Raw genomic sequence first — 14,121 nt, 5'->3', positions numbered from 1 at the left:
CCTCCTACTTATTCTCTCTGCCTGCCAGCCCCGCCTATCCCTCTCCTGCCTAGATATTGGCCATTCGGCTTTTTATTAGACCAATCAGGTGCCTTAGGCAGGCAAGGTGAAACAAATGCAACACATCTTTACACAGTTAAACAAATGCAGCACAAACAAATGTAACACACCCTTACATCATTAAACAAATTTAACAATACATTCTTCTTATATCATTAAACAAATGCAGCATAAACAAATGTAACACACCTTTACAGTTAAAGTAATATTCCACAGCAAAAACAAATGTAACAAACCTTTACATAGTTAATGCTCTGTAACAGTCCTCCAACTCACCCTAGTTTTTATCAGCTATCGTCCACCTCTGAGACATTTCCTGTGCCTATTTCATTCCTATTTGTCACTGAACCAATGCTTTACTAGCCAGTATTATAAAATCACTATATTAGAATGTTGCTAGTGTCTGCTGCCCTAACCAGACTATAAATTCTCCAAGAGGATCCATCAGATAGCATCTGTTTCTGCATCCCTAGAATTCACTGTGTGGACTATTATTTGCCAAATAATGGATGCTCAATTAATGTTTGTTGAACTGGCTAAAAAAAACACTACGTGCAAGATCTTTCCAAGTTTCAGAGAGAGAGAGATGGTTCAGACTACATTATCAATGAACAAGAGTGGCACACTCTTTCTAAATCTCCAAGGGAACCTACTAATTTAGCCATTGTCATGATGGAGTGCTACTTAAGTAGGACCGAGTGCCAAGACACGTTATCAGAAGCTTGGCCGCATCTGTTACTGGGCTGCCACAGGCTTACCATTCTCAAAGCACGGCGAGATGAGAATGAAAGCATTTTCTTTCAGAGTCTTAACTAAAGCTAGAAGTGATTCCATGGCTACAGAGATGTTCTAAGAACAGGGATGTCATGTGACAAGCACCATCTGGGGAATGAAGTCATTCCAGTCATTTCTATAGCTGGTTCAGGGAAATTAAAAAAAAAAAAGGAAAGTATTCTGAATTTTAGCTGACTGCATTTTCAGTGGGTAATAGGTTTTCCTTTAAAATGTGGTCTAATTAAATGATTACATTAAAATTCAAGTGGATATATAATTCAAATGCAACTACTCATCCATTTCTAGGCTATCTATATGAGAAAATACACCCTTCTTGGTTTGTTCTATTAGAGCAGAAATGTCCACTCCTTTAATGTAACCCTTTCTAAATGTAAGGAAGTTCACTTTCATATTTCTTATCAAAACTATTTGAGGACAACATTCAGACATGAACATTAACTTAAGATATACTTTGAAGAGAGACATTTAAAGTAGCAAATAAGTCACAGAGTGCCCAAGACCAGATGCAAGAGCTGCAGCTGTGTGCAGCCGCTCTACCGCTAAGGCGTTGAACACTAACACACACGTGTAGACAGCAGCAGGTGAGCAAGAGAAGCTAAGGCGTTGAACACTAACACACACGTGTAGACAGCAGCAGGTGAGCAAGAGAAGCTAAGGTGTTGAACACTAACACACATGTGTAGACAGCAGCAATGTGAACAGAAGCTAAGGCGTTGAACACTAACACACATGTGTAGACAGCAGCAGTGTGAACAACAGAAGCTAAGGCGTTGAACACTAACACACATGTGTAGACAGCAGCAGTGTGAACAACAGAGGCTAAGGTGTTGAACACTAACACACATGTGTAGCGAGCGGCCGGTGAGCAAGAGCAGCTCCTCAGGGTAGATGAGCTGTGCCTGCCATTCAACTCATGCTCGAGATAATTAAGGCGACAGTGGCACTTTTTCTTCTCTTAGCTAAGAAATTCCAACACCTACTATCAAAGTTAGACGATTTCTGTTTGTAATATGAACCTCCAACCATATTTCTGCTTCCCTTATCATGAAGGGTAAAATGAAGGGCAAGCTACATATGCAAAGCAGCACTAGTACTTTCTCCAGGCAGGCAGATCCTGTTCAAGGCCAGTCTGGTCTCAATACCAAGCGCCAGGCCAGCCAGGGTTATGCTGGCTTCAAAAAGAAGACGCTGTTTCAAAGAGAAAAACAGTAACAACAAAGTATTTAATTTGCTTTTAAAACTAGAGTCTAGAAACACATCAATGGAGTTTCTCTGTAAAGAATGAAGACCTTTGCTCTCACTGAGTTATCTACACAGTAAAGATTCCCCCAGCCCGAGTTGCTTCACAAAATACTTCACATTGCTTCATTTCAGCAGAATTTCCAGGCAGTCTCCTCTCTTCTTCCTTCAAATACCCCCTTGTTCCCAAGACATGTGCGCTGCACTGAGGGAACTCGGCCTCTCTGAAGCTGAAGAAGTCTTTGACTGCAAACACCAGCTCCTCTGCTTCTCTGACTGATGTCTGCCAGGTTCAGGTGTTGATTCAAAGACAAGCTCACAGTCCTTTTCCAGCTCAAAGTGTAGGCCTTGCAGTGAACTACAGAGTCAAACATGGCGGCTTCCCGACTCAGCCAATGTAACACACTTCCCTACTGCTGCATGTTTTGGGGTAGTTTCGCTCTTGCCGCTGCCCGTGTCCTCCTCCTCCTCCTCCTCCTCCTCCTCCTCCTCCTCACGTAGTATCTCGTGAAGGGACTCTATCCAGCTCAAGCACAGCAACCATGGCTCTGGCAGACCTCGCCCTTCTCCCCAACTCCCGCTGTGCCAGTGGCCATGTCTGAGGAGCTGCAGACAGCTATGGAGCTTACGGAATGCAGCCCAGAGGATAACAAAGCTACTCTGAGTCCATCCTGGAGAAGCCCGGCAGGATTGTCTCCAGAACGCCCTGTTCTTGCTGTGCTTCCCGCTGCTGCTGCTGTTGCTGCTGCTGCTGCTGCTGCTGCTGATGATGATGATGATGATGATGCCTGCCGCGTTCCTGCTGTAGTTGGCATGGTGTGATTACTATGTGAAGGGAGCCCACTGTATCTAGTACAGTGTGATTGTTTCTTGGAAATCCCACTCCTCACTGGGCAATTTACTTACAGATCATAATGAAGATGATTCTTATAAGAGCAAAGCTAATTAGTTAGATCTATGATTTAATTGGACTTTCTGAGTTAGCCTAAAAGATACAGGTGGTTAGGACAGTTAGCGAAGATGATTAGGGAAATGGTTTAGGTTATTCTGCCAATTGTTTCATTAAGAGATACAGAAAGGGCAAATACAGTATAAAAGTCACTTTCCCCTTTGTTAGATGTGAGACCTGCTGAGGACAGAAAATAAGATCAGGGAAGTTCCATGCATTAGAGACCCACAAATTCTGCTGGTGGAAAAATAGGCTGATGACCAAAGAAAGCCATTATGTCCCTACACCCAAGGTTAGGCCTGAGTTCCCTGGTCATGTAACTTACAGAATTAATCATAGGCCCCAGTGTGTACCTCAGGAAAACAAAGTTATAAAAAGAAGTTAGGGGCTGGGGAGATGGCTCAGAGGTTAAGAGTACTGACTGCTCTTCCAGAGGTCCTGAGTTCAATTCCCAGCAACCACAAGGTGGCTCACAACCATCTGTAATGAGATCTGATGCCCTCTTCTGGCCTACAGTCATACATGCTGTATACATAATAAATAAATAAATCTTTATAAAAAAAAAAAAAAAGAAGTTAAATGACCCTACTTTGTGTAAAGAAAACTAGATGGTCAGCTGCCCACTCATTTAAAGTTTCTCTAGCGTAGAATTAAGAGTAGAAATCTGTTACACCAAAACCACAGACAGCTGCCCGCCAGTACACAAGAAACGGGCTTAAAACTTTGTTAATCAATTATACAAGAGTCGTTGCTCTGAGGTGAAAAAAAAAGTTTAATTACTTGTAGACTTCTAAAGGAAACATGTATCCTTTAGAATACACCCAGCTTGGTCAGTGACTACATCTTACCTGCTTCTTTTCTGGTATCTCTTCTATTTTACTTTGCCTCTTTATTTTCTTGCTGTTCCTTTACATTTTAAAAAACTTCATCTATAGCTGTGCATGGTGGTACACGACTTCAATCTCAGCACTTGCGAGATGGAGACAAGTGATCTCTGTGAGCTTGATGCTAGCCTGGTCTACATAGTAAGTCCTAGACCAGCCAGGGCTACACAGTGAGACCCGGTCTCAACTAGAAAATATTCTGAGGTGACTGAGATGCAGAAAGACACATTGCATGTTCTCATACTTGTGGATTCTAGCTCTGAATTTTCAGAATGGAGTACAGAAATTAAAGTAGACACACAAACCAGAAAAGTGGAAAGGGACCATTAAGGGGGAGAAGAACTCTAGAAACGGGGGTCTTAGTTTTCTATTGCTGTGATAAAACATCACGACCAAGGCACTGGAAAGGTTTACTTGGAGCTTGCGGTTCCAAAGGGTTAGAGTTTATGCTAAGAGCAAAGGCATGGCAGCCGGCGGCTGAAGCAGCAGCTAAGAGATCACATCTGGATCCAGAAGCAGGAGGCAGAGCTGACGGGGAATGGCTTCTGAAACCCTAAGCCCAGCTCCCTCCCAGCGAAACCCCTCTTCCAACAAGGCTATACTTTCTAATCCTTCCCAAACAGTTCCACTGCCTGGGGACCAAGTGTTCAAGCCTATGAACCTTGGGAGGCATTATCATTCAGTCCATCAAGAGGGAGAGCAGGACACCTTTCAAGTGCTATGAAAGGGTGAGGGAGAGAAACACGAGGGAGGGAGGGCAATGTGGGGGAGGGGAGAAACATTACCAAGGATGTTTGGAGAAGCCATAGGGGAACTTTCTATAAGCTTACTTAAAAGCATGTACATAATACATACATATGAGAGAGAGAGAGGTTTAAGTGGGATGTGGCAGACAGACCAGTCGCCACTTTTATGACCCAGGGTACTCTTGAGTAGGGAGAAGTGAGAAATATTTGCTAGAGAGAGATACCTAGACCATGAGAGGAAAGAGAGAAACACAAGATAGCCTTGGAAGGGCCTGGATCCTAATCCACCAGCCCAGAACTTTATTCCAAAGGGCTTTTTATGACAATGCCCAGGGGAGGAGCAAAGACCTCCCCCTTACTAGACAGCCAAGTGTAGACCCTTCCAAACACCTGCACTCAGGCCCGTGGTCCAATCATCCTCTTTATGCAGACCTGCTGGACAAAGCCACCAGGAAACCCAGATGGGCTCCAACAGTAGAATTAGGCCACACAGGGTTATAACGCTCCCCAACAGCCAAAGACTAACAAAAACTTCCAAACAGAAAACCTCCTTTTCAGTTGTTAGTCAGGGAGGTCCGATTGGTTTCCAAAACAATACATGTAGACTTTTGCCATTGTCTTTGGTTGCCTTCCAGAACTCAAAAGACTATTACTGAAGAACCACATACTTAAAACACAAGACTCAGAGAAATTGAGCTAGAATTCGCCTGGAAGCCTCTTCGAGGACTACCTCTCATAGATAGTATCTGAAGGTGCTAGGCAAGCTACCGGGGGAGAAAATCAAATTCTATCCAGCTATAAAGCCTATAAGCACAAGAAGACTGTCCCAGCAAGATATCCCCAATGGTACAATAGTGGCACTCTATCCTGGGGATAACCAAGCGCTGTCGAGTTGGACTTGGAGCCCACTCAGTAAAAGCCACTTCATCAATTACCCATGCCTGGAGAGAGAACACTAGAACAACCTACTACTGCCATTTTCCTAAACCAGTGTGGCTTACAACTCTATTATAAATACTTACAACCACAGATAAATGTAGTTCTCAACCTTCATCAAATACCTCTTTTCAGCAGATACAGACTTACAGAGACCCAAGACCGGCCAAAATGTAGAGAATAAGTGACTATGGGGTACCTCCCCAGCCCCAGCCAGTACATCTACGAGGCAACCCTCCATCAAGGGCTCAGTGATCACCATGGAAGAGGCCAAGGAAAGACCAAGAACCAGAGGACCAGGATGCTTGTTGCTACAGTGTCTTCTAAGACATGACCTGGTTGCTGCAATCACATAACTTCAACAAAACTGGTCCTCCAAACAAGACTTGCATGATGACAATACCAGTTGACATGTCATTGTGGATGGAGGAAATTTCACAAGGCCATGCCCAGATAAAGAGGTATAGGCAATCAATGGCTGCTAAATTAGGAAGAAACAACTTTCTCCAGAAACTGAGCCCCAATAGATATCAAATACCTGGTCAGATGTAAATACATGTATATACAAGAAACACTAAAAGGACTCAGTACAATATCTAACAATAATACTTATAGAATGTGGGGCCCACAGAAGCTCCCTAGTAAGGCCTTACTCAAGGTTAGACAGTCTGAGCTTGCTTTGCCCAGTAGGGCTGCATAATGGGATGATTTGGCCAAAGGCGTGGGTACCAGGTATTTTGAAGGGTCTACACTTGTTGGTACTTTATACCTTGACCTTGGAAGGGGAAGGTCATTTGCCACCCCCCTTGCTGATGTATAAAAGGTCCATTATGAATAAAGTTGGGGCAGCTGGGTATTGACCCAGGGCCCTCCCAAAGCTCTCCTGTGTCTGTCTTTCTCATCGTCTCCGTCTGTATTTCTATCTAATGCTTCCTCATTCCCCACTCCCCCCCAAGAGCCCTTGGACAGGTTGGAGCTAGCCTCCTCCAATAGCAGATGTCATGACAGAGAAGTTGAGGGGACAAGGAAGGAGTTGGAAGGGGGACAGAGAAATAGAAACGATGTAAATACAATACTCATGTATGAAGTGCTCAAAAATTTCAGATTAAAACATAAAAATTCTATCCATAGCATATTCTATCCATATACATTTCTCATAACCTATAAGAAATAACTGAATTTTTACCCTTACTATTATACTGATGTGGTAAGTGAAAATGTTACTTCTTTGGGTTCGCTGGAACCCAAAAGCTAATCTCACACACACTCTCACTGAACCAACTAAGACTACACACCTGGGAGTTCTCACAATTGCTAGATGCCTTAGAGTGCTCCTCCCTGCCCCCCCCCCCACTACTATAGAACACATGGACTAGAGAGCAAGGGAGAAACAAATACTATTCCTGATGAATGCTCAAGGCTGGCAAACATGGCCTCTAGAAAATGGAGTCCCCCACAGCAGTCACACTTTCACTACTAGAGAGAAATCTGCATCTTTAGTCAGACTCTGTAAGAGAAGCAAAAGCCTTCCTTCCTAAGAGGGAGCTGATTAGGAAGCCAGTAAGTTTCCACTGGGGATCAGCATGTAAATATGCACTAACAAAACATCACAGGGGAGGTCTGGCCTTTTAGAACTCACCATTGTTAACCATACAATGAGAAAACTATGCTATACATACTAAAAGAAAACTATGTCCCAAATATTTTTAGTGACTTATGACAAAATGAAAACATAGTTTAGATAACACTATACCAGAGAAGTATATAAAAAAACAGAAGACATCAAAACCATTTCAAAATTGCATAAACTTACTGTAATTATATAAATACTTTCCAAGCTATGAATTTAAGTTGTAAATTTTACCTTCTTATTACATTACATATTTTCCTTAGATTTTAATTTTCAAATGTTAGGTATTTACTTAATTGTGAAGTAATTTCAAACTTATAGGAAACCTGTAGGACACAATTGTACAAAAACTATTTCACCTTCACCCAGATTTCTTGTTACCTCCCTACTACTCCATACACATGCACACACAATCAACTCTTTTTTTTTTTCCTTAACAATTTAATAGCAAGCTGAAGATATGACGGTCCCTATTCTTAAACATCACAGTTCACCATTCCCTGAAAGCAAGAACCCTAGCAAATTGAATCACTACCTAAGTTGCTAAATAGAAAACAAATTTATACAAACACGCTATCCAGTTCATAAGCATGTAAGTTATGAACAACAATTCACTTGTTCCTGTGTGACCAAAGATCTATGCAGGAAGAAAGGCCACATTTGGCTACTGTTACTTTCCAGGCTCCTTCAACTCAGAACAGTCTTTCAGTTGTCTTTTATGGCCTGAAGAGTTTTAAAAACACAGGCCTTTCTTCTGTAAAGTGTCCCTGGACCCAGGACTATACTGTATTTCTTCACAGTCCAACTCAAATCCTCAACTTTCAGCAGGATTCCTGACGAATGAGGATCTCTTCCAAGCACAACACTTGAGAGGCACACAAGGCAAATGTCAGTTTGTTCGGCCTGGTCATGTAGGTGGTGATTATAAAAATATCACTTTCCTAGTTTGTCGTCAACTAAGTATTTTGCAAGATGTTCTGAGATGACATCCAGTTATGGAAGTATACACACACATCCCAACTTTATACCTTCCTCAGTCAGCCATCAATCTGATGGTGGCTAATAGTGATTTTTCAACATATATAATTTCTTCCATATTTGTTGGTAACATTCTACAGCAACAAGGAGTTGCTTATCCTCCATATTTTAAAATTTTTTAAGTCAGTATGGACTTATGGATGCCTATTTTACACAGTGGATTATCATCAGTTACTGTTTATTTTTAATGCTCAAACCAGCAAGCTCCTCTGTGGTTTTGATATGCTAACATCATTTGTTGAAAATCTCCATGGCCTCATCCGTTTCTTGACCCGATCTTCAGTTCAGCACTATCTCTTGGGAACTGGATCCTTTCAGTGAACGTACAATTTAGACATCCAGGCACTTGGTGTGCTCATGGTTTCTAGGCTCTGTCAGACCACAGACGTGGAAAATGTGTATACACACACACACACACACACACACACACACACACACACTTTTTTGTTACCATAGCTACTTTTCACACATTGTGTAATGCTATGCAGCCATGACACAGCCACTGACATACTGAAATCAGAGCAGCTGTGTTCACCTACACGAGACTTTCCCAAGACATTCACAAGAATGCCTTCTGACATTCCCTCAAGGAAGGGACAGCAGGCCCACAAAGCAGTGTATAAGCATCTCTCACTAGGCACATGCAAGGTGCTCACAAGACCCTGCAGTAGACCCACAGGACCCACGTCTGAGAAAACAGTGTGGCCAACTATAACTTCTCTGGGCTCCAGCATGTAACTTCAATTAAACTCTGTGGTGCACCCAACTAGACCTTGGTGGAATCATTTCTTGAGTCTGCTGTTTGTGCTCTAAGGCAAGAAGACCCATGTCTTCTCAGGAAAAGGTAGCACTGATATATATACAATGAAAAAAAACATGATTCATAATCATATCTCCATTTCCAATCTAGTGCCTCGGGGTTCTTTCATGTCTTCCCCTTTCTATGTTCATAATCCTTCTCCAACAGTGAGACCAGTGATTCCCGTTACCATCAATCTATTCACTCTTTTGTTCAATTGCATTTGATGGTTCGCACCACGTAACAAATCCCCAGCCACACCCACACCTGAACGCTTGCTTCCCTCCACTGCTCTCTTGTCACTGGCACCCAGTGCTTCCTGTCTTGGAAGAGGAAAGAAGGGAAGACAAAGGAAGAAAGCAAGATGGGGAAAGAAAAGTAGAGAGAGGGGGACAGGAGAAATGGGCGGATGGGAAGGAAAGTGAAATGAGGAGGATGGCAAGGAAGGAGAAACAGATACTCACTTTTAAAACACCTTCCACAGCCATCTTCCCTTCATGTCCTAGTAAAATAGTATACGGATACAGCCACTGGACTGCATGTTCAATTGGCATCATCGGAAAGGAATCCTATTTAGGAGCAGACATGTACAGAGGTCAGCAACATCTCACTCACGGAAAATGTATCTGAAATACACATTTACTTTTCCAAAAGCATAACAAATATATTCCAGTAATGTACAAAGGAAGCAATTTCTCTGCCCTATACCATATCCCTGAGCAATGCCACGCACTCCAACCTTTCACCTATACTGCTGGTCCCCGTGCATCTTTATCTAGTTCTTGCCTCTTTCTCGAGCTCTAGACCAAAGCCTTCAGTTATCTATCATATGACCCTACAGTACACGGACTCAGCACATCTGCAGGAGCACACATTTCCCCACTCTAACCACCCAAAGCACTGCATTTCCAGCCTTTATTCCTAATCTGAGTTGATCTTATCTATAGCCATCAAGTCTCACAATTATAACTACAAAGTTAACAAGTGTTCATTAGCCTCAAATTCTTCACCCAAATCATATTGCACTCTCAAGTCTGTTCACATCATTCAAAGAGTTACTGCCAAGAGCACACAGAAGATCTCCATATGGACTGTTTATTAGATGATTTTACTGAATTATTGTCAACATGATATATATGGAGTGTGGTAAGAGCATTCTGGACATACAGGGGGCTCCAATTCTTGGCAGTCGTACCTTAAGAATATTGCATTTACCTTCAAGTAGCTCAAAAAATTGAAGGGTACATGTGCAAGCAGGGGCAACATGCTAACAACAGGGACTTCTCATGCAGAGATTGTGGGTGTTTGCTTGCTATTTTAAAAGTGATTTTTTTTTCAGAGTAGAGAATTTTCAATGTAAAAATTACTGAGGAAAAATTAAAAGAGATACATCAAATTTCGAACAAAGAAGTGTTCAGGATGTAGATAACAATGTGAACAATGTGTAGGAAAGCTAGCTGTCTGACTAAGTGCCAACTCTGGGGGAAAGCAAGACACCTTTACACATGATGCCTGCCTAGGCAGGGTCTTGCTCAGTGTTGTGAACTCACTGCCATGCAGCCAGGATCTCCCTATTCTCCTTGCTGCTAGCAAAGGTATCTTCATCTAACATAAACATGATCACTTCACACTCCACCTACTTCAGAACCTCTGGCAGGCCATTCCTCCCTCACCATAAAATCCAGGCAGGAGTACTCAACAAACTAATTCATGGTAGGGTTCTAACCTCTGTCTCTACCACAAACTCTTAGTTCTAACGATACAACTTGTTCTCATTCTGCAAACATGCCAGGCCCATCCGTGGCTGAACATTTTGTATGTGCCCTCTGCCCTGAGGTTTTCCCATCACTCTAGACAGAAGAATGCCACATGCTTTGGGAAAGTAACTGCGAATGTATTCAGATCTGCTCATGTGCCATGTGTGGCTCAGCTTCCTTCCCTTCCCACAGTTCTTAAAAGTCTTGCTGACACAGGCTGCCTTCAGGCTCCTGAAGCCATCTGTTTTCACAAGTTGGGAGACCTGCCAGCACCTAGGAACCGGTGTCCTTTTGGATAACCAGTAACCAATGACTGCTGGGTGACAGGGTGAGAAAGCTCAGCTCCCTTGCCTCAGGTTGGGTCAGCTCAGCATCTCCTTCCCTACAGTATACCTCTTATTTGATCAGCTGCCGTTCCTCTATGGAACCTCCATAGAGGAGGCTGCATTTTTACCTCTCCCTTCTTCAAAACTACAAGCTCTCCAGAACCTGAGCATGCCATGGCTCTCTGTACAGTTTGTTCCAGTATACACACCAATCTCAGGCCTTCTATAGAAAAGAAAGCCAAGACAACTCAAGCGACCAATCCCGAATGATGAACTTTCTGTTCATCTTTCCCACGTCTGAGTATGCGTATCCACCACTACTTCATTTTATACTTACCAGGATTTGAACTGCTGCTGGTAAACTATCTAGAGGGAAGTCTGGAAGTCCAAGTGCAGAGGATTCTTGGGAGCAGAGAGTTGTAGCGAAGGACAAAAGCTGAGAAATCCTAGAAGGAAACAGGTTTTAAATTTTATCTGAATAATTTTAACATATAAAATGTATGGTAAGTATAAAATAGTTGGGCTGATTACATTTATCTAAAAATATACTATTAATTCTTAAAGAACAATTGTTCATATAATAATCCATTACAAATTCAGAAGCCGATTAGCTATCTAGACGTTTTCTCTAACCTATCACAATATGCAAGATTGCCACAACCTGGTCCCAATCTACCACGTGAGCTTCTTCCCTGCCTTTCTGAAGCTCAACCCAAAGCTAAGGTCTGGGTGCTAAAAGTGTTTTACTCCCTGGGAACAAAGCCCCAGCTCTTAAGTCTCATGCTTGGCTTGTTTCGGTCCCCAGAACCCTTATTTCACTCGCTGTCTGTCTGTCTGTAAAGGTCGACTCCGACTTCTGGACTCATGTCAGTGTCCATGCCTTTGTGAAGCCTCCATCAAGACTCAACACAAACTGCTAAGCAATTTTTTTTAGTTTAACAATAACAAGTTTAATTTTTAAACAAATTCAATGTTTAAGCAAAACAATATTTATAAAGTATACTTACTTCTCAGCAGAAACATTGGCTCCAACTGAATATAATAGTTTTAGTTGGTCCTAAATAACAGAAGCATAATCAACTGATTAATAATGAATACAATGGATGAAACACAAATATTTTATAAATAAAAACCAAACTTTTAATTAAGTAGACACTGTAATTTATAGCAGCAATCATTTCATGATACATTCCATTTAATAAAAGCAAAGGCAGTCTTTGAAATAATCAGGGGGGCTCACAATGAACACTGTGAATACCACAGGGAAATCTGACTTCTGTTTTTTATATAATTTCATATACTTAAAAAATAAGAAAACGACTTCTAGCAACATTCTGTTACTCCCATGCCCAGCCATCATCAGAGAATCTTCCTCCTACAGTAGTTGGAAACTAATACAGAAACCCACAACTAGAGAGTGTACAGATAACAAACACTTTGTAGCACTCAGTCCTAAATGGGGTGTCTCCATCAAACCCACCACTCAGAGCTCAGGGAGTTATGTGGAAGAGGAGAGGGAAAGACTGTAACAGCCAGAGGGGATGGAGGATACCAAGGAAGCAAAGCCCTCTAAATCAATGTGGTCGATGTACATGAACACCCAGAGACTGAGGCAGCATGAACAGGGACTGTACAGGACTGAGCCAGATGGGGTGGGTCTGAGAACTGAGAGGAGATGTGGACGCGACCTCCTCTCTCTGAAACTGTCTCCAGTTGACAACTGCTCACAAACAGGAAATTTCAGTTTCTCCCCTGGAGTCTCACTGGGTACAAAAACCACACTTAGAGACAGGCCCCGCACCCAGCAGTAGATGCCAACCCAAAACCAATTCCCTGTGCCCAGCAATAGATGGACAGCACAGAACAAACTCAATGTATGTTTGTAGGCTGTTTGTCTCACACTGCTTTGTTTGGACTTTGTTTTAACCTTACTGGTCTTTGCTTGTATCATGGTTTCTAATTTTGTATTTTTATAGGTTATGGGTTTTTTATGTGTATGTTTTATGTTTTTCCTTTTTCTTTGCCTGATTGTTTTCTAAAGAGAAAGAAAGAAGGTGTACAGTTAGAAGGGAGGGGAGGCTCTGGGAGGAGATGGAGGAGGGAAGCCATGATCAGAATATAGTGTATGTAAACACATTTTCAATAGGAAAAAGAGTCAGGGGGCTGGAGCAAGATTAGCAGCCAGGAGCACTGGCTGCTCTTCCAGAGGACTCAAGTTCAACTCCCAGCACCATGATGGTGGCTCACAACTGTCTATAACTCCAGTTCCAAGGGACCAGATGCCCTCTTCTGGTCTCCACAGGTAACAAGCACATGAGTGGTACACAGACATACATTCAGGCAAGACATTCATACACACAAAATAAAAAACAAAAATAAAAATATGCTAATATTGATATAGAATTTAATTCCTTGTTACAGATAAAAACCATTCCAAGCACTATGTCTTTGAAATACTTACCCTGAAGGGTAGAAAATAAATATCTCTGGCTTGAAATCGTGAACGGAGAGGGGGGTCTAAGGGGTTCCCAGAGTACCTGGGCACTGGCAAGCCCAAGGCAATCACTCGGAAATGTTCACTAACCCGGACAATCTTCCAAGCATCCAACTCCTCTTTCGTGTGATCCTAAGAAAGCAAGAGACAGAACACTAGAGCATAGTGACATGGATCCCAGCTACAACAGCAGCCGACACAAAGTCCAAATGTAAAAGCAGCCAAGACAAGGAACCACACCCTGACTGCTGAGAGCGGGGCATTTAAGAACACTCTCAAAACCAAGCTGTTAAGGAACGCAGCAAAGTAAATCAGGATCCAGATGCCAGGGAAATCTCCCAGCCTGGAGACGTGCATGGGGAAGGAAATGTAGCCCACATGCCCAAAATAAATGATCCTGAGACAGACTGCCAAGCTCCAGTCCCTAACATGGAAGGAGGGGGTCAGAGGGCAGAGAGCAAACAGTTA

General features: G+C 42.5%; 1 protein-coding gene across 1 annotated transcript in view; it reads right to left on the bottom strand.

Moving 5' to 3' along the window:
- Vwa8 (von Willebrand factor A domain containing 8) overlaps positions 1 to 14,121 on the bottom strand; it is a 340,258-nt gene that overhangs the window by 254,749 nt on the left and 71,388 nt on the right. Inside the window, exons 6-9 of the mRNA XM_006989556.4 lie at positions 13,621 to 13,785; positions 12,167 to 12,216; positions 11,497 to 11,605; positions 9,541 to 9,645 (exon numbers count right to left, since the gene is read on the bottom strand). Coding sequence (XP_006989618.1) covers positions 9,541 to 9,645; positions 11,497 to 11,605; positions 12,167 to 12,216; positions 13,621 to 13,785 — 429 coding nt within the window. The remainder of the gene's footprint in view (positions 1 to 9,540; positions 9,646 to 11,496; positions 11,606 to 12,166; positions 12,217 to 13,620; positions 13,786 to 14,121) is intronic.

This window comes from Peromyscus maniculatus, chromosome 9 (assembly GCF_049852395.1).
Source record: "Peromyscus maniculatus bairdii isolate BWxNUB_F1_BW_parent chromosome 9, HU_Pman_BW_mat_3.1, whole genome shotgun sequence".
NCBI lineage: Eukaryota > Metazoa > Chordata > Mammalia > Rodentia > Cricetidae > Peromyscus > Peromyscus maniculatus.
This window is presented reverse-complemented; position numbering and strand designations above follow the sequence as displayed.